General features: G+C 38.2%; 1 protein-coding gene across 8 annotated transcripts in view; it reads right to left on the minus strand.

Moving 5' to 3' along the window:
* The window catches only part of clcn2a (chloride channel, voltage-sensitive 2a), an 85,948-nt gene that overhangs the window by 21,374 nt on the left and 44,675 nt on the right, over nt 1–19,899 (minus strand). For 6 of the 8 annotated variants that reach the window (XM_047368109.1, XM_047368110.1, XM_047368104.1 and 3 more), the window contains exons 3-11: nt 14,381–14,512; nt 13,051–13,179; nt 12,584–12,717; nt 12,224–12,304; nt 9,407–9,436; nt 8,853–8,931; nt 5,389–5,514; nt 5,103–5,187; nt 4,661–4,762 (exon numbers count right to left, since the gene is read on the minus strand). In XM_047368109.1, coding sequence (XP_047224065.1) covers nt 4,661–4,762; nt 5,103–5,187; nt 5,389–5,514; nt 8,853–8,931; nt 9,407–9,436; nt 12,224–12,304; nt 12,584–12,717; nt 13,051–13,179; nt 14,381–14,512 — 898 coding nt within the window. The remainder of the gene's footprint in view (nt 1–4,660; nt 4,763–5,102; nt 5,188–5,388; nt 5,515–8,852; nt 8,932–9,406; nt 9,437–12,223; nt 12,305–12,583; nt 12,718–13,050; nt 13,180–14,380; nt 14,513–19,899) is intronic. The other 2 variants (XM_047368108.1, XM_047368105.1) reach the window with 1 other exon arrangement.

Genomic DNA, 19,899 nt, shown 5'->3' on the forward strand with positions numbered 1-19,899 from the left:
ATAGATGGAATAGAGGATTCTGTGTAGAATTATCTAAGGTCTCATTTGAAGCCAATCACAAGTATTAGCCATGACATATCATTTATGATAAAACATCTTGTAACACTTTTTTTCTGGTGTTTAGATCAGTCCAGCGCACCATCACTGTCAGTGAGTTCATCTGCTGCTGGAGCACAAATCTGATCATGGCAAAGTGCGCACAGACCTGATCATTCGCGAGAAGCGCATACAGCCTGTTAACTGTCAATGAACATCATGTTAAGGACCCACTTGGTTTGATGTGGGTAATATAATTAATAGCAAAGAAATAAAGTCATTATAAAGCAGATTAAATCCTCCATTTGCAAACTGTATGCTATAATCACTTTTTAGCAGTTGAGACATCACCATTTTAAGGTGACTATTCCATGTGGTGAGAAAGACAAGACTTATAAAGACATTTATCGGTGCCATGGAAGTTGTGATAGTGGGGTAATAGAGCAATTTTTTGAGAAGATCGACTAGCCAAAATTATAGAGAGAATCCTCCTCCTTGTTAGATAAAGATATTCATTTAGATGAAATACTAAAGGTGATCTCTTCTTTTCCCTACAAATAAAGCAGGGAGATCAGATGGCTTTTGTATGGAATTTTTCAAAGTATTCCGTAATAAATTAGCCCCTTATATATTGCGTATGCTCAATCACTCCTTGCATATGGTTACCCCCTACATTATACAATGCCAATATTTCTCTTTTACCTAAGCCAGATCAAGATCCCTGTCTGGTCTCCTCATATCGTCCCATCTGTCTACTACCTATAGAGACGAAAATTAATCTATGCTAACCCAACTGTTTCCACTATCACTAATCAAGTCTTATCACGGCCCTTTACAATACGTGGTGGTACTAGTCAGGGATGTCCCTGACCCCCGTTTTTATTTTCTATTGCTCTTGAACCATTAGCAGCAAGTATTAGACAAAACAGTTTAATCTCCCCAATTAGTATCCTCGGTTTAGAACAAAACATCTTGCTTTATGCGGATGATATACTTTTGTTCATATCTCATCCTGAAACATCTGTACATCTGCTTCTGTCCCTAATCAACAAATTCGGTAAATTCTCTGGGTTTTCTGTTAACTGGCACAAAAGGGAACTTATATCTATATCTGAGAAGATTAATTTAACATATATTCACTCCACGCCCTTCAAAAAAACATTTGAGTCTTTCACCTACCTCGGTATAATTGTAACAAAGGACCCCAAGGACCTTCTCTGAATAAATTGGCATAAAAAGATTGAACAACTCAAACAGAGTATAGACTATTGGAAGACACTCCCAATCTCTCAAGTCGGTAAAATTAACGCAGTTAAAATGGTTGCTTTGCCACATTTTTTTCATCTTTTCTAATCTCTTCCCTGCTATATTTCACAATCTCACTTTAAGCAGTTAGATTCAGTTGTTGTGCCTTTCATTTGGGGTTATAAATCTATAAGAATCACAAAGAAACACTGATTGAAGCCACGTGAAGCTGGAGGGTTTGCCCTTCCAGATTTTAAGATGTATTACTGGGCGGCACACCTTTCAGTGCTGTTTTGGTGGAGAATGCCCCAGACACCCCCCTCCTTGAGCCCCGATCCGTCTTAGTTGTGTATAGAGCAACAGCTTGTAGGAATACCTACTTGTTAGCATTGCTTAACAACCCCACTAAAGTTAAAGTACATAAATCTCAATATAGTGACAGCTTTGAAATCAATAACTCTCTGAGCATATGGGAACAGGTTAGATTTTATATTAAAGCACCTAAAATGTATACAGACACCCCTATCATGCTTTTCAACCTGCTCTAAATGATTCTGTCTTCTCGGACTGGAGGTAGAGGGGCATCTGTAGCCTAAAAGATCTTTATCTGAAGGGAAACTTTGCTTCTTTTTCACAACTTCAAGCAATATATAAAATTCCCAACTCATGTTTTTTTAGATACTTGCAGGTCAGAGATTTTTGTAAAAAGAACATACCAGATTTTGAATCCCTGACGGAGTATAAAACTCTGGAAGAAATGATCAAGTCAAACCCCAGCACTCATGGTGCACTCTCCTCATTTTATCAAATCATTCATAACAATGTTTTATTTAATACTGAGAATTACAAACAGTCCTGATGGTTGAGCTTAATATAGAATTGAGTGATACAATTTGGGAAGAATGTTTAAAAAATATTCATAAATGTTCTGTAAATGCTAGACATAATCTGATACAATTTAAAACAATTAACAGAATTTATTTTTCACATGACAAACTACATAAACCTTTTCCAGATGTTTCCCAATTTTGTTTTTGTTGTAAATCTATGACAGGTACTCTAGCACTCCTTTTGGTTCTGTAAAAATATTCAACCATATTGGAAATCTGTTTTTCAATGTTTTTCTGATTCTTTTGGTAAAAAGAAAATGTGTCACCAAACCCTCTGGTTGTGAACTGTTCTGTTCAAGTGTTCTATTGTAGGTTCTTATGCTTTTTGATTTATAACTGAAAGAAAATAAATATCTAAAAAAAAAGAAAAAAACAAAAAAAGAAAGACAAGACTTATGACTTGTGTATTCTTTAACCTTGTCACTAAACAAAACACACTGCATTATTGACAGTGACATTGTGTCATTGCAGAGCAATCAGAGCTGGATCAGTTGGATTACGTTGTTTAAATGTGAACATATGCCAGGGAAGGGTTTATACAGTGAAAAATGACTTAATGTCACCAAAACACAATTGAAGCAATGTATATCATTAAAAATTTGGCAAAACGTATTCAGTAAAATCAATGGAAAATAATTTATGTGACATTATGTTTTAAAATTAGCAAAGCTATAACATACAGATAGCCTACTCCTACGGCAAAATATAATTATGCTGCTAATCTTATGTTCAGGCTTAAATATTGCATGCGGTTTATGATAAACTCCAAACTCTTCAAACACATACTCAAAAAAAAAATAGAACATGGTCAGTTTCCAAAAATAATTAAAAGTTCAAGGGAGGCAAACCTCTAATAAACTAATTGACAGACGTAATTGTCTTTTTTATTGTTAGTATTGACTAGCCAGCAACACAGTTAACAAGCTGTTTGTGCTGCTGTGTTGCTGTTACCCCAGACGCAGCGCTGAACAGCTGCCCCCGTGTGCGCACAGATGGCGGAGGCCACGCGCTACTTTGGACATAGCTCTGCCCTCTAGCGCAATAACCTGTAATGAATATTTTGATTAAAGGTGAAGCAGAATGTAGTCTTTGCCTCACTGGGTCCATCCGTACCACAAACATAAAGCATCTGCTCACAGAACAACTTCAATCTCAGCCATCTGCATGCGTGATCCCGCACTCAGAAACGCCCAGCGCAAATCAACAGAAAGGAGAAATAATCTCGTCAGGGCAGAGGCTGCGATGACAAAGCTGCAGCTGTGAATAGTGACAACAAAGGTTAACAAATGGTAACAGTCCAGAAAAGCAGGAGCAGAACAGAACAGAAGGAAAAAAAAATAAGCAACTGGATAATTCACAATGATGCAGCACAACTACCCATGCATATTTCAAGCAACACAGCCTTTCTTCGCTTTTCCTCTTGTTCTGCTGGGGGCAGTAGCAGCCAGCCAGTAGCACACACAATTTCCTAATTTAAATAGGGCAGTCTGCACCTCTTTTGCACCTGTTATCCATTGCACATGCAATCTTTGAAGATCGCGGACATCGTGTCTACTTATTGCATGTGCACTTTTGTTTTTGTACAAGCAATTTAGCACCTCTTATTAAAAATCTTTGAAGATCAGGCCCTTTGCGTGTAAAGTGATTTGTTATTTTACATTTCAGGCTTGTTTTCTCCTAAACTCTTCTTTTGTTGATTTTGTTGTGTTTCTTTAATTATTGTCGTTCTTTCTGTTGGTGTTTGATTATGATTTTTCTAAATGTTGGGTTTTATGAATGCAGTTCTTTATGTTGTCCATTTTGTTGTAGTGCTTACTTCTCCTTAGTTAGGGCCATTATCATGTGTGTGTGTCACTGCCTCTCTTTGTTGGGTTTTTAATTTGTTCTTGAATGTTTGTGACAGATTTTACATATTTTTATGGCGTGTTTGGTTGATTTGTTTTCTAAGAATTGTGATTGCCAAGAAAATAACTTCTATGTTGTTTTGTTTTTGTTTAGTTGGGTTTTTAATAGTTATATTTTCCAAAACGTTTGCTATACTTGTTATACTTTATTAAAGGTTTTATTTGGATTTTCTGTATCACTGATTCATTTGCTAGGATATGTCCTTGCCTATTGACACTTGCAGTTCTGGTCATTTCACTGCCTATTGTTTTCTAATATAAAAGTTTGATATCAATGCAACCATTTAAAAATATATATTTAGATTATATTTGGAAAATTAGCACAAGTATTTTTTTAATTGATTTTTTATCTAGCAAAAAGAATTGCTTAAATAAATGAACTGGGAATTGCGGAAAGGGAAAATTGACCCAGAGCCAGGTTTTTTTTACTGGCATAAATTATATAAATACTTTAGGATGCAATTGCTGTTTGACTTGTCTTTGGGCTTTATCCACCTCCCGATGTTGCCTTTCAAGGATTCATGAAAGAGTTTAACCTAACCAGTGCATGTCAAAGTATTTTAAGAACCAGGATTCGATACTCACTTCCTCAACAAGAACTTGTTAATAGTTTTCTGCTTCCTCATGCACTCCACAATCAGTCGGTTTAGGTAGACAAACAGAGCCCCACCAAACCCACAAGCAATCCTGCAAACAGACAAACATGAATTGTTTAGTGTATAGAAGAAACAACCACAGACTTCAGTTTTGCCCATCATTATTGGATGCTCTTTCACAGGGGACAATAATCTAATCTCCTTTTTTAAACAATATTTTAGGTTCAAACTAATTTAGTACAGTCTGATCCAGATCCAATACTTCCGAAATTCCTTTTCTGCCACATTCCTTGAATAAAAATCAACTTTCAAACTCTAAACAGTAGGACTGCTGTAGCAGAGAAGACTTCAAGGAAAGCTCAATAAAACTCAAGTATCCCCTGAAACTAAATACTGTTTAATGCAGAGTCACTCCAGAGAAACACACCCACCCGAGGATGGCAAACGCCGGCAGCTCCTGAAGGTCAAACGGGAAATCCAGACGGAAACGTGTCTTAAAGAGAGCAGTGATGGTCTCTGGGGAAAAGAAGATTGTTCTCACTCTGCAGCTGACAGTAAGCAGCGATGAATGACAATCTGTCATTCTGACTTTTGTAATAAAAAGGCTGAATAACAAAATGCAAGAAATAAAAAAAAGTTGGATTTTCGTGCAACAGACCTGATCCACAGCACAGATGATATTCAGAGACATATAAGCAAATACTTAGTCTCTTGTACCTTCTTCTTGGTTCCAGACAGCCAGCACTCTGAATATGAAAGCACTGAAGGTGGCAGCAAAGAAGCCCCTCCAGTAGTTCCTGACTGCAAAAAACGTTGACGTGACTTCGATACTGAACAGCACACCTGCAACGCACAAATGTACACTAAGACAACATGTTTTAGCATAGAGAAACGACGCTGTGGCCTTGCAAAAGTATTCAAACCCCTAGAATTTTTTTTACATGTCAAACTTTCTTTGATAAAACAACACAAAGTAGTGAATCGTTTGGAAGTCTAGGTATATTAGGACATGATGTCATTTTAAAAAATGGACAATGGGCAAACATTTTTGTTTAGTGCTGTGCAAAGCTGGTAGAATCACAACCCAAAACATTTTTAGCTGTGTTTTTTTGCAAAAGATAGTTTTACAAAGAGGTGATTTAGGGAGACTGAATGTACATTTTCAGATTGGTAAACAGTTTTAAAAACCATCTTTTTCCTTCTACATTTCAGTTTATTGTCCTGCTGATTTTAGGCTCTGGAAATGTCTCTGACTGTCCCTACTCTGCATAAACTCTGCTGTCTGTGTTAAGAAGCAGTTAAATACGTTAGTATACAGACAGGCTTTTAACAAGACTGCAACACTTATTTCTAATGTATAGTTTGTTTTTATACTTTTAATCTTTGTGAAGCACGTTGTGATTTTAATGTCTGTGCAAGGTGCTATATAAATATATTTTATTTACAAAACAAAATACATTGGCCAAATAAGGATGTCAATTATACTATACAGTTGTTGCAAATTCCAGCAGTTGCATAAAATAAGGGTATTAGCTTAGTAACTGATACAGTAATCTTTATGCTGGTCTTAAACATAAAATGCCAATAAAATAGATGGAAGCATGTTGCTGTAATGTCATTAAATGTGAAAAATTTAAATGGTTATAAATACTTTAGCAAGGCACTATATTTACATCTTGATGAAAATTCACCCTCATGAATCCAAAACATTTTAGTCCTGGAGCTGCAAGTATTTATATTCATTCTCAATTATTTCCTTAGCTGTTCATTCAGCCAATAAAACTAAAGAATTGTCTTTCTACTTAACAAATAACCGATAACAGGTTATTTAAACTCTATCTGGTTATTTGATAAACACTGTGAATTTTTTAGCAGCTGTACAGTACAAACTGTCTGTATGACTTTATTTCAGAGCTTTGAATGAATGAGACAACCATTCAATCATGTCCCGAAAAAACCAAACAAGCCCTGTCCTTGTCTGTCTAAAAGGATCAACTCAAACAAAACAAAACAAATATCGAGTTTTTAAATAAAATAATTCATCTTTTTGTCTATACATGGAGGGAAATGCTGACAAAGAAAGTGTTATTTCAGTTGAATGCGCCGGATAAAATAAGCAGATGTTTTACATATGTCAGGGTAAAAAAAATATATATCAAATGAATTAGGATAAATCAGAAGATAGCTTAGCTGGATAAAATCATTTACCAGATGTAAAATCTGTTTTAAAAATGATGTCAGAGGACAGGTCAAGAACTTCTTGCATTGCTTAGAATAAAATAGAACTTCGAACATTTCCCAGAGTGGGCGAGTCCATCTGTTTATAAAAAGACATCATAAAAAGGACAGCAGCTGCTGAGACAAAACAAGATTCATCACATTTACATTTTATCCAACAGTTTCTTCAATTCTAGAAAGTCTTAGCATCAATCAAAGTGGGGGAAGATTGAATTTTGACCTAGACGTAAGAAGTAAGTTAAAGGACCATTGACAAATAAAGATTTAACTCATGACCCAGATAAACCAATATCTAAATTACCTTTTATGTTGTTTATGTTTTTAATAATTTAATAACTGTCTACTTCTAAAGGAAATATTTATCACTAACTTTACAGACACATAGTTCTCCATTTACCTTTCGGCATTTATAGCTCTCATCTTATATCAGCAAGTTTATCAAAGTAAACAACCTCATTATTAAGATGATATTTATGCTTCAACAATACGGTCAGTCAGTCAGTCATTTTCTACCGCTTATTCCATAGTGGGTCCCGGGGAGGCTGGTGCCTATCTCCAGCAGTCTATGGGCGAGAGGCGGGGTACACCCTGGACAGATCGCCAGTCCATCGCGGGGCAACACACAAACAACCATGCACACACTCATTCATACACCTAAGGGCAATTTAGAGTGACTAATTAACCTAACAGTCATGTCTTTGGACTGTGGGAGGAAGCAAAAGTACCCAGTGAGAACGCATGGTGGCGCAGTTGGTAGCACTGTTGCCTTGCAGCAAGAAGGTCCTGGGTTTGATTCCCGTCCGGAGGTCTTTCTGCATGGAGTTTGCATGTTCTCCCTGTGCATGCGTGGGTTCTCACTGGGTACAATACATTAAGTTTCATTTAAAGACTGACTGAAGCATGGTCACACTGGGTTGGCCACAGAGGACACACACAAGTGAAAAATAAAAAGTAAGTCAAAAAACTTGTAACTGCAGTGTCTAGACATTTGCTGTAACAGCTCCAAAAAATCATGTATGTATCAATATACATTTTAAAAACAGCAACTAACTAACTAACTAAAGCATGGAACCTTTGTTGGTATGAATCTCTGGCTGAGTCACATTTGTTTGCAGAGGTGTTGTTCTTTTGTTTTCTTTGTAGTAGGATCCGAACAGGGCAGCTTTCAGCTGCGCCTTATGGCCAGAAGAAGAGTAAACACCTGCAAATCTACTGAGGAGTGTAAAGGACCCGCTGTGCCAGAAGAAGACATGAGTGAACAAACGGAGGAGTGAACTCCTCAGGTTGGAGAAGAGTTGAGGTAGCAACCCAGAGGATGTGACCCATAAAATGAAATTAACAGTGCAAGTAGCTGAACTGAATTATCTCAAAGAATAGCTAAACACCTGGCATTTTACATTAACTCAGATACCTAGAAGAAGCCCTGAGAGCCACATGAGTTGGATTAGTATCTAACTGAAATGGTTCCTTCACACTGTAGCTTTTCTGGACAAGTTCCGCAGACTCAAAGCTTGAAGGGCAGACTCAGACATCACTGGAGCGGTTACATATCTCAACGGAGCTTGGAACGCCAGGAGGATCTGGAAAACATCTCGGGAGGGAAGGGCTTCGGGAACACCCTGATCGGGAACACGCCTGTTGCCACCAAGACCAAACCTCGGATGAGTGGAGGAAAATGGATGGACAGATGTATGGATGGACAGATGGAACTCCTGGTTGAGTTGACATGGAATGTCCCACAAGGAACAATGGGAAACATAAATATACATGTAAGCTTGCATGGCAGTAGGCTGATATTTGTGGAGATACAGGATTCTACACTGACTGAAAGAATTACAATAATATGGTGGCCTAACTGTGAGCTCCTACAGCAAGAAGGGTACACATTCTGCTCATCCAGTTAGCTTGTGTAATTATCTACCATTAATGGATCCGAGTCTTACCTCCAATAGGAGCAGCAAAGCAGCAGCCAACACCTACAGCACAGGCAGCCGACAGCATCTCCGTGTTCCTCAGCTCATTCTGATTAAAGAGAGTGACATATGCACATATACAAAAACACACAGAGCAATGCATTCAAGACAATCAAAACACACCCGCAGATCCAGGTCAGTGCATGCATGCATGCAAATGCCACAAAAACACAGTGAATACAAAAGAAATTAATTTATCTGAAGAAAAACAAAACATGGTAAAATGTTTTAGTCATAGAGTTAAACCCCTGGATCTGATCATTTTTGGTTGTTTCTAAGACTGGAGGTCTACAGGAGGTCTAATGAAGACTGAATTTAGTTTTAGAATTATGGAATGAGATGTTTGTATCAAAGTAAAGGCGGCATGGATTGATGCCTCACTGTGACACATTACTGAATAGAATAAAACATAGCAAAAATAAAGGGGAGGACATCAATTTTCTAAGTTTCTAAAACGGACAACATGGATTATTAATGCAGACGTAATTGGAAATGAAGAACCTGTTTGACTTGTGCGTTCCTACCTTGCTTCCCTCAAAGGGCTCTTCCTTCAGCAGTATGAGCAAAAACAAAACAATATAAGTGCAGGTGCGACTTTCTTATCCACTATATCAAACAAGGAGTTAATGGATTTCTGTAGGCTCGCTCTTTATTAAACGTTTCCCTATATGATGTGGAATGCTGTCCATGTAGCTGTATCAATATGAATCTTCTGTATATGTGCTGTCATGTTTTCTTTTTGGACATCTCAGCAGTGTATCTTCCTGTGTGCAGCAAGGAGAATCCCAGCCCAGGATCCAGTGCAGAAAAAAGACTGAGGCCCAGGATGAGCTTTCATGTGCGTGGAGGAGAGAGTGTGTCCTGGGGGATGGCAGAAGGTCAAAGAAGCATAAAATACTATTTCAAAGAATAATGGTCTCTGTTTCTTTTCTTCTGTAATTATTAAAACAATTTTTTTTTGTTTTGTTAAAAAGTGGATTCAATTGCATTTTTTCTTCTTCTGAGAAAAAAATCATAATGGTTCTTTCGTTTCTTTGTTGCCTGAAGGGCTCTGTGTGTGGTTTAAAATCTGAATCTAAAGGTTGTATTGACAAAATCACAGGTTAGTTTTCCACTTCGGGTACCGGTCAATTCTCCCCTTTTGCTATTTCATAATTTGCAGTTTGGTTTGTTTCATACCTAACTTTTTGGGGTTGAAAATATTGCCATCTGCTACGGGACATTTCATATCAACCATGCGTCAATTCATATCCGACTTCTGCTCCCTACCAGCTCTGACAATCACTGACTTAAAGTAATTTTCTATACTGTATTCTAATTATAGTTTTCTGTAAATACTCGGATAGTATACAGATCCCTGTTAAAATGGCAGGTTGTAGTGACTTAAATAACAACTTTTAAATTATTATAAATGACCGTTATTGTGACATGTACAGTACAGACCAAAAGTTTGGACACACCTTCTCATTCAAAGAGTTTTCTTTATTTTCACGACTATGAATATTGTAGCTTCACACTGAAGGCATCAAAACTATGAATTAACACATGTGGAATTATATACTGAACAAAAAAGTGTGAAACAACTGAAAATATGTCTTATATTCTAGGTTCTTCAAAGTAGCCACCTTTTGCTTTGATTACTGATCCGCACACTCTTGGTATTCTGTTGATGAGCTTCAAGAGGTAGTCACCGGAAATGGTTTTCACTTCACAGGTGTGCCCTGTCAGGTTTAATAAGTGGGATTTCAAGCCTTACAAATGGGATTGGGACCATCAGTTGTGTTGTGCAGGTGGTGGATACAGTACACAGCTGATAGTCCTACTGAATAGACTGTTAGAATTTGTATTATGGCAAGAAAAAAGCAGCTAAATAAAGAAAGACGGGTGGCCATCATTACTTTAAGAAATGAAGGTCAGTCAGTCCGAACAATTGGGAAAACTTTGAAAGTATCCCCAAGTGCAGTCGCAAAAACCATCAAGCGCTACAAAGAAACTGGCTCACATGAGGACCGCCCCAGGAAAGGAAGACCAAGAGTCACCTCTGCTGCGGACGATAAGTTCATCCGAGTCACTGTTGGGGATTTAATCAAAACTGAAGGCATACTGAACCAGCATGGCTACCACAGCATCTTGCAGCGGCATGCTATTCCATCCGGTTTGCGTTTAGTTGGACCATCATTTATTTTTCAACAGGACAATGACCCCAAACACACCTCCAGGCTGTGTAAGGGCTATTTGACCAAGAAGGAGAGTGATGGGTTGCTGCGCCAAATGATCTGGCCTCTACAGTCACCGGACCTGAACCCAATCGAGATGGTTTGGGATGAGCTGGACCGCAGAGTGAAGGCAAAAGGGCCAACAAGTGCTAAGCATCTATGGGAACTCCTTCAAGACTGTTGGAAAACCATTTCAGGTGACTACCTCTTGAAGCTCATCAACAGAATACCAAGAGTGTGCAGAGCAGTAATCAAAGCAAAAGGTGGCTACTTCGAAGAACCTAGAATATAAGACATATTTTCAGTTGTTTCACACTTTTTTGTTCAGTATATAATTCCACATGTGTTAATTGATAGTTTTGATGCCTTCAGTGTGAAGCTACAATATTCATAGTCATGAAAATAAAGAAAACGCTTTGAATGAGAAGGTGTGTTCAAACTTTTGGTCTGTACTGAATGTTATGTACAATTCAGCTAAAAATTATAATAAAAAATTAAAAAGGCGCAACAATCTGCACCTTCCAGCTAGTATGAGTGTATTTCACTGGTGATGTGTTTTTTAATATTTAGAATGATGACCCAAAATCTGGTTTCATTTGACCATACTTTACATTTTTACCAGACCTAGATGTTATCTTTGGAGCAAATGCTTCGGACATAAACACAGCCAATAATGGAAAAAATACTAATGATATTAGAGAATATAGGACAGGGTGGTCACATGGTGAACTCTTTGAAACTCTTTTATTCACTGATACTTTTGCACAATTAGATCATGTTGATCTTTTGCAACATCTCTGCAAACAATGGCTTCAATTAAAAGATGCAAATTAGCAAATCTCAAGAAAACCCTTCTAGGACACATGAACTTTATTTATTAACTAGATGCATTGTCGTTTATTACAATAAGTGTGGCACCTAAGATTTTGGGAAATAAGATTTTGTAATGTGTAACAGGAAATTTGTTAAACATTATCAGAAACTGTCATGCCTAAATACAGAGACCATCTCCAATCATGTAATTTTTAGTTTTCTCACTGATGAAATGAATAAAAACATGAATAAAACTCTATGTTCTGACAATAAATCTTTCAAAATACAATGTAAAATGTCTGTTGTTCTCACCATGTATATCCCACCAAAAACAGCAGCCATGAATTTGCTCAGGAGAGCAGCACACAGACTGGCGACATGAACGAAGGGCCCCTGTGAGGGAGGGTGAAGAAAGATGTCACCAAACAGGATACTGATGAAAGCATCACAACTCTGAGAGAAGAGTGCTGCATTTAAGACCTGCAGGAATATCATTAAAAACTCTTCACACAAACAAAACCCTCTTAGATTTACATTCAGCCTACTTGATGTACCAGCTTTTAACAGAAAATCAGGATATTTTCTCTGGCTTTAATGTAACCAAAAGCAGGAGGAGAAGCTTCATCGTTTGTGATTTTATGATGTGCAATGACAAAGAAAAGATTCCTCTACCTCTTTCCCCAGAGGCATCCCGCTTCCCAGAGCACAGGTAAGACCAATGACTTTAGCCACAAAGGTCTTAAAAGTTAGATACTCCTTGAGAACAACTCCTCTTAGTATTGTTTTCATCTCAGGAATACCTGAACCTGAGGTGGGAAGAGTGGAAAAAAAAGAAAGGCCTGGTGGGATGATGGAGTACAGAGAAAAGAGGTGTTGAAAGAAAGCAATTACAGAGAGAGTAAGAAGACAAATAAATGAAGAGCGCAGGGATGGGAGGGAGGGGAGCTGATTGATATTCATCCAGTTTTGTGTATGCACATCTCATCAGAGGCACATTTTATGACTGTCTTGCCTGTAGAGATTCACAGGACATGTCCTTGAAGCCCTTATTGTGCACTTCAGAGCCAATTACATTAGTCAAACACAGAAAATGACTGTGATGAATACATGTTTGTGCATAAATGTGATGCATTTCTTACCAACAGCCTGAGGCGCCAGAATCTGAGTGAATCCTGCAGAGAAAGTGATGAGCACCACAGGGTAGGAGACCCAGGCAATGTACTGCAGAAGCATGTTATTGTCCAGGCCACCATACATCCATTTCTGTGCTGCACAGACACACACGTAAGTCACGTCATCCTGGTATAAAACAGCAGAAAACTACAACCAGCATCTCTACTTCGCGGTCTGTTTGACTTGCTCTCTCTATCTGATTTTCAATCTCTGCTTTAATCAGATCTTTTCTTTGCCTTTTGCAGCTTGGTGGCCTCTGACTCATGCATCAATTCTCTTGAGAATCAGCAAAAAAACATGCAGGGAAGGAAAAGCCACATTAGGTTGAAACTAAACCAAAACATAATGTTGATCAACTCATTTAGATACCCCTAAAACAACTTGTGTATTTTCTAACATATTTGGAGAAGAGGATATTTAATATCAATATTAACAATACTGACAAATTCAAGTAAAATAAATAAACAATAAAACTGAAGAGAATACCTTTCTGTAAAATGTAATAAAACATTATTTATAGTAAGGAATAAATTAAGACACCCCCACCTTTATACCCACTTAAAATGGCTGTATCGCATCAGATGAACATAATTAGAAAGTTGTTACTCAACATTTTGACAAAGGTTTGCCCTGTTGAAATCCCAGACATTTAGTGTTTGTTTGCTTCTGACTGTTGAAGAGAGCATGAACACCAAGTGATAGAAAGAGCTGTCTGAGGACTTCAGAAAGATTGCACTCTGTGCAAGGAACATTGGTAGAAAAAAAACAGCTCCACCGCATGATGGCTAACCATGCGAGTTGGTACTTTGGTTATGGCCAAATAACTCGCCAACAAACAGAGAAAACTTATTTTGGAATCGATAAATTTGTGAACAGGAAACCAACCAATTTAAATTTACTGCACCAATTCTTATAAGAAGGTCAACAATCCAATCAGAATTATGTCTGAATCTTATTGATGGCTTCGAAGCGTGCAATACAAATCCAAATATTAGTGGGAGGTGTATGCATATATTTGAACCTATATAAATGGTATCGACCCTTTGTGAATTAGAGAAAACCCCAATAAAGTCAAACTTGTTCACCTAACCAAAGTTGTATGTTGTATAATCCTGTTCATTATGTCCATGATGAGTGTATGTACACTGATCACTGCCACCATGACTCTTTCCAAGCAATTCATTATGATGTCTGTCATCTTTTAACGTTTAACATATAATGGCTGCCTCTGGAAGAACAGCCCATTATTCAGACATCAAACTCATGTCTTCTTCTGGCTTCTTATCTCTTTTCTACCTTCTTGGCAGAAGGCGATGGCATAGTCCATGACCCAGCTGACCAGAGCCATAAGCAGCCCCAGCAAAATGAGGAAGATCCAGTCCTCTCCCACCCGTGAGATCAGGAACTTCTGGCAGCGAGATGCACACACTGAAGATACCAAACAAGAAAAAGAGCAGGGAAAGTAAAAATAAATCACTGAACAAATTATCTCAAATGTGGGATGAAACTTCGACGAGGCATTTTGAGATTTGGATTCCAAAAAAAAAAGGACTTCTTGGCTGACAAAGTGTAAGTAAAACCCTTGATTGCTCATTTACAGCAGCAAAGAAATACACTAAACAAATCAAATGTCAGTTTAAACATCACTAATATTTCTATTGACATGAAATTCACAACATACAGGTCCTTCTCAAAAAATTAGCATATTGTGATAAAGTTCATTATTTTCCATAATGTAATGATGAAAATTTAATATTCATATATTTTAGATTCATTGCACACTAACTGAAATATTTCAGGTCTTTTATTGTCTTAATACGGATGATTTTGGCATACAGCTCATGAAAACCCAAAATTCCTATCTCACAAAATTAGCATAGTTCATCCGACCAATAAAAGAAAAGTGTTTTTAATACAAAAAATGTCAACCTTCAAATAATCATGTACAGTTATGCACTCAATACTTGGTCGGGAATCCTTTTGCAGAAATGACTTCTTCAATGCGGCGTGGCATGGAGGCAATCAGCCTGTGGCACTGCTGAGGTCTTATGGAGGCCCAGGATGCTTCGATAGCGGCCTTTAGCTCATCCAGAGTGTTGGGTCTTGAGTCTCTCAACGTTCTCTTCACAATATCCCACAGATTCTCTATGGGGTTCAGGTCAGGAGAGTTGGCAGGCCAATTGAGCACAGTGATACCATGGTCAGTAAACCATTTACCAGTGGTTTTGGCACTGTGAGCAGGTGCCAGGTCGTGCTGAAAAATGAAATCTTCATCTCCATAAAGCTTTTCAGCAGATGGAAGCATGAAGTGCTCCAAAATCTCCTGATAGCTAGCTGCACTGACCCTGCCCTTGATAAAACACAGTGGACCAACACCAGCAGCTGACACGGCACCCCAGACCATCACTGACTGTGGGTACTTGACACTGGACTTCTGGCATTTTGGCATTTCCTTCTCCCCGGTCTTCCTCCAGACTCTGGCACCTTGATTTCCGAATGACATGCAGAATTTGCTTTCATCCGTAAAAAGTACTTTGGACCACTGAGCAACAGTCCAGTGCTGCTTCTCTGTAGCCCAGGTCTGGGGAATGCGGCACCTGTAGCCCATTTCCTGCACACGCCTGTGCACGGTGGCTCTGGATGTTTCTACTCCAGACTCAGTCCACTGCTTCCGCAGGTCCCCCAAGGTCTGGAATCGGCCCTTCTCCACAATCTTCCTCAGGGTCCGGTCACCTCTTCTCGTTGTGCAGCGTTTTCTGCCACACATTTTCCTTCCCACAGACTTCCCACTGAGGTGCCTTGATACAGCACTCTGGGAACAGCCTATTCGTTCAGAAATGTCTTTCTGTGTCTTACCCTCTTGCTTGAGGGTGCCAATAGTGGCCTTCTGGACAGCAGTCAGGTCGGCAGTCTTACCCATGATTGGGGTTTTGAGTGATGAACCAGGCTGGGAGTTTTAAAGGCCTCAGGAATCTTTTGCAGGTGTTTAGAGTTAACTCGTGGATTCAGATGATTAGGTTCATAGCTTGTTTAGAGACCCTTTTAATGATATGCTAATTTTGTGAGATAGGAATTTTGGGTTTTCATGAGCTGAATGCCAAAATCATCCGTATTAAGACAATAAAAGACCTGAAATATTTCAGTTAGTGTGCAATGAATCTAAAATATATGAATGTTAAATTTTCATCATGACATTATGGAAAATAATGAACTTTATCACAATATGCTAATTTTTTGAGAAGGACCTGTATATCAGTAACAACCCAAGTAAACCGATCATTAAAAGAAATCAAATCAAATTAGTAAATACATTAAGTTATATGTATTGAAGTGGAATACTTATTGGAAGAATAAAGAAAAGGGTATGCAAAAAAGCCATAGAAAGCCAAGAAACCAGCTGAAATCTGTCAGTATTTAGAAGGCATTCCTACTACTTTGTGCAAATCAGTATCAGCTGCTTTAATGTTAACTACTCATTTACAAAGTTTTACACTTTCAAAACTCTTAACTGCTTTCAAAGGAAGAACGTAAAGCTGCTAGAATGGTCCAGTCAGTCACCTAATTTCATTACAATTCCAATCAGAATAAGTGAAGGTCAAAGTGCATTAAAATGGACCCCAAGAACCTTAAAGATTTGCAGACCATTTGTTTGGAAGAATGACTTAAAGACACACCTGAGCAATGATTGTGGACAGTTTCTCCATACATGAGACATTCTGAAGATATCATTACCAAGAAAGAGTTTGTCCAAGTATTAAGTACCTTTCTGTGTGTTCAATACTTCCCTCTTTCATACTGTTTTTTCCACATGACTTAATTTTGTGACTTATTAGTTTTACGTTAATTGTATGCATTGATTACCTGGGCAGTTGTGCAACATCTGGTGTGAATTCTATATCAATAGAAAGATTAGAAATATTGAAACTCTGGAAAGCATTGAGTATTTAATAAATATTTTGTCCACTGTTTATATGTGTAGGAAAAAATGGCACTGTGAATCCTAACACATCTTAGTGTTTTTTTACAGTTTCATCTTGTGAAATTCTGGATACTCACATTCTGATTTTCTGTGAATACGCTGGTGTGTTTTAAGGCTAAAAGTGTGAATACACATTTATTTTCTCTTAATAACTGCACATCAACAAGTATTTAGCTAAACGATCAACAAGACCCAAGGTCTGCTCACTGTCTTGTTAATTAGTCCCTTTCCTCATATTTTAGTCTTCGTATTAGGTTCACCTGCTCCCTCTGCCTCCCTGCTTCCATGTCACACCTGTTCCCTGTTTCTTTGATTACCTGCCCTTTGTTACCCTCTCAGTTCTCTCTGTATATTAGTTGGTCTGTGTTCTTAGTTCCTCGCTGGTTCTTTCCGTTCACTACTCCGTTCACTACCTCGGATTAAGTTCAGGTTTTGCTACGTTCCTACAGTGAGTACTCAAGTAAGTTTTGGATTTGTCTCATGCTTGTACCTGCAGTGATTTTGCTACGTTTTTGCTACGCTTAGAAAACTTTGAATAAAGATTAAGACTTTTACAACATGCTGCTGCCAAACTCTTGTCTGCGCTTTGGTCAACCTAAACCTCAGAACGCGACATAAATTCCCATTCTATAAAAATAAAATACTCAACATAATTTAAAATCTCTCATAAATAAAGTTTATCTTTAAGCTATTTAAGATCACGAGACAAAGAACATAGGAGACAGAGCACCACTGAAGCATGAAAATATAGTGATGAAATAAAGCTAGGTCATAAGCGTTATTACAATACAATCTATAAATCTGAGCTAGGTCAACTAAAAGAAGAATCACTGGACTAATTTCCTCCCTCTGGTCTGTTAAACACAGCCAAAGCCCGATATTCACTTCAGTATCCAGAACATTCATAGATGTGGTCATCCCTAGAGAAGAAAAAAATGTGCCACTAATACACAGAAAGATCCATATTTCCTAAAACTGCTTCAGTCGAGTTACTGTCAACTTCTGTCTTTTGTTGAAATGCCCTGTTTAACTTTTGCTAAATAGAAAATGAGGAAAATGAGGAAATTAAACACATAAAACGGTACTAAAAACAGGTGTGGATAAGACCGATGAAAAAGTTATAAAATGGATATTTTGAAGAAAATATTGTAGTTATAGCCAGAGAAAAAATAATATTTACATTTACATGAGCTATAGTCGAGGTTATTGAATCATGCTGCTGTATCAATAAATCAATCTGAATTATTTAACTTCCCTAGGAACAATTCTGTTACACATAAAAAACTAGAGATACAGTACATGTCAGCTAGAGTTATGAGAACATTACCATGAGCTACTGATAAAATAAAAGTGGATATTTATAGTTAATCAAAGTAACACAAAGAGTTTAGGTTAAATTTAACTATAACCCTGGCAGATTAAGATTTAACTACTGTATTTTTATTCTAACAAGAAGTTTGTTTCTGTAAGGAAACGAGACACGCATATCTTAAAAGATAATAAATCAATGAAAAGGGAATGCCAATTTTGGGAAAAAATAATCTGTATTTAATTACATTTTACTAAAAAATGTAATTTACAAACGCATTTATACCCCTCTCAACAACCAGTGGAACAGCATTACAGCAATGAAACACTTATTATTATTGCCAACCAGGTTTTTGCATGTTAGCCACTGGTATTTTGATTACCGTATCTTTAGTGAAGAGTTCAAAGTCTTTGAGGTTGGAAGGCCTCCTTTCCATCACCCTAATCTTTAGTTCCCTCCACTGATTCTCTATCAGATTCAAGTTGGGAATGCAGGGCCTATTTCCTCCCCGCCAAACTACCTGCCGGTGGTTGGTGTCTCTGCCCGCCAGTGTACTTGTGGTTCTCGGTGTCCGGAGCTGGGTACTTTGGTGTATGACAGCTCACTTCCGGTGGCTGCTTGCTGTGGCCTGGACCACTGGGCTCTGCCGGGCCTCTGCTTGGGGAGTGATATGTCCCAGGGTCTCAGGTCTCTGGGTCCATGGCTGGATCTGCTCGGGCGTAGACGGCTGCTGGCGGGGCCTGTGGGCTCGTCGCTGCAGCTCCTCGGGGCTTCTGTACTGTGGCTGCTGGGTGGTTCCCCTAGGATTCTCCCCTGCTCTTCTCTGGGGGGGTTGGGGTAGTCCGGCGAGGGTTCTCCTGGGGTTCCTGTGCTCTAGGGGATCTTTGGATGTATATGGCTCGGACCTCCTCCGTATCTGTCCCAGGTCTGTGGCTCCTCACACACGTTATTGCATATTTTTATGAAGAAACCTTGTATACACAAGTGCGCGTTTTATAAATATCAAGCAGCTTTAAATGTTGCTCCACTTGTGAAAGTAAATCTATTGGACTTCTTCTTGGCACTCAGACAACAATTATTATCTGATTCAAGGGAAATGGGTGAAAAGAGGCACCAGTAAATTCTTCCAAAACCTTTTCAGATCCACCTTTGCAGAAGGCAACCTAGCAGAGGCACTTCGGCTTTAAACCTCTTTTAGAATCACCCAATTAGCGCTAAAATACAATTTTTTCACAGTCAGTGTGTGTGTTTTTTAGTAATTTTACAGTTTGAAAGGAGGAACAAATTTTGTCTTTCCCAAAACAATTGTTGAATAACTCTGATCTAAACATTCAAGACTGGTTCGTCTTGTATTGTTTGTTTAGAAGCCTTTTTATGTCAGAATGGCATATGGCAATTTTCAGTCCAGTTTATTTAATTGAATTCCAAAACCTAAATTCACAACAGAAAATCCTTTCCAAGCACTACGGCATAAAACAGTTAAACTGGGTTAAAAAGCAAAAATAATTTTCCTCTACAAAATGATCA

This window comes from Girardinichthys multiradiatus, chromosome 6 (genome assembly GCF_021462225.1).
Source record: "Girardinichthys multiradiatus isolate DD_20200921_A chromosome 6, DD_fGirMul_XY1, whole genome shotgun sequence".
Lineage (NCBI taxonomy): Eukaryota > Metazoa > Chordata > Actinopteri > Cyprinodontiformes > Goodeidae > Girardinichthys > Girardinichthys multiradiatus.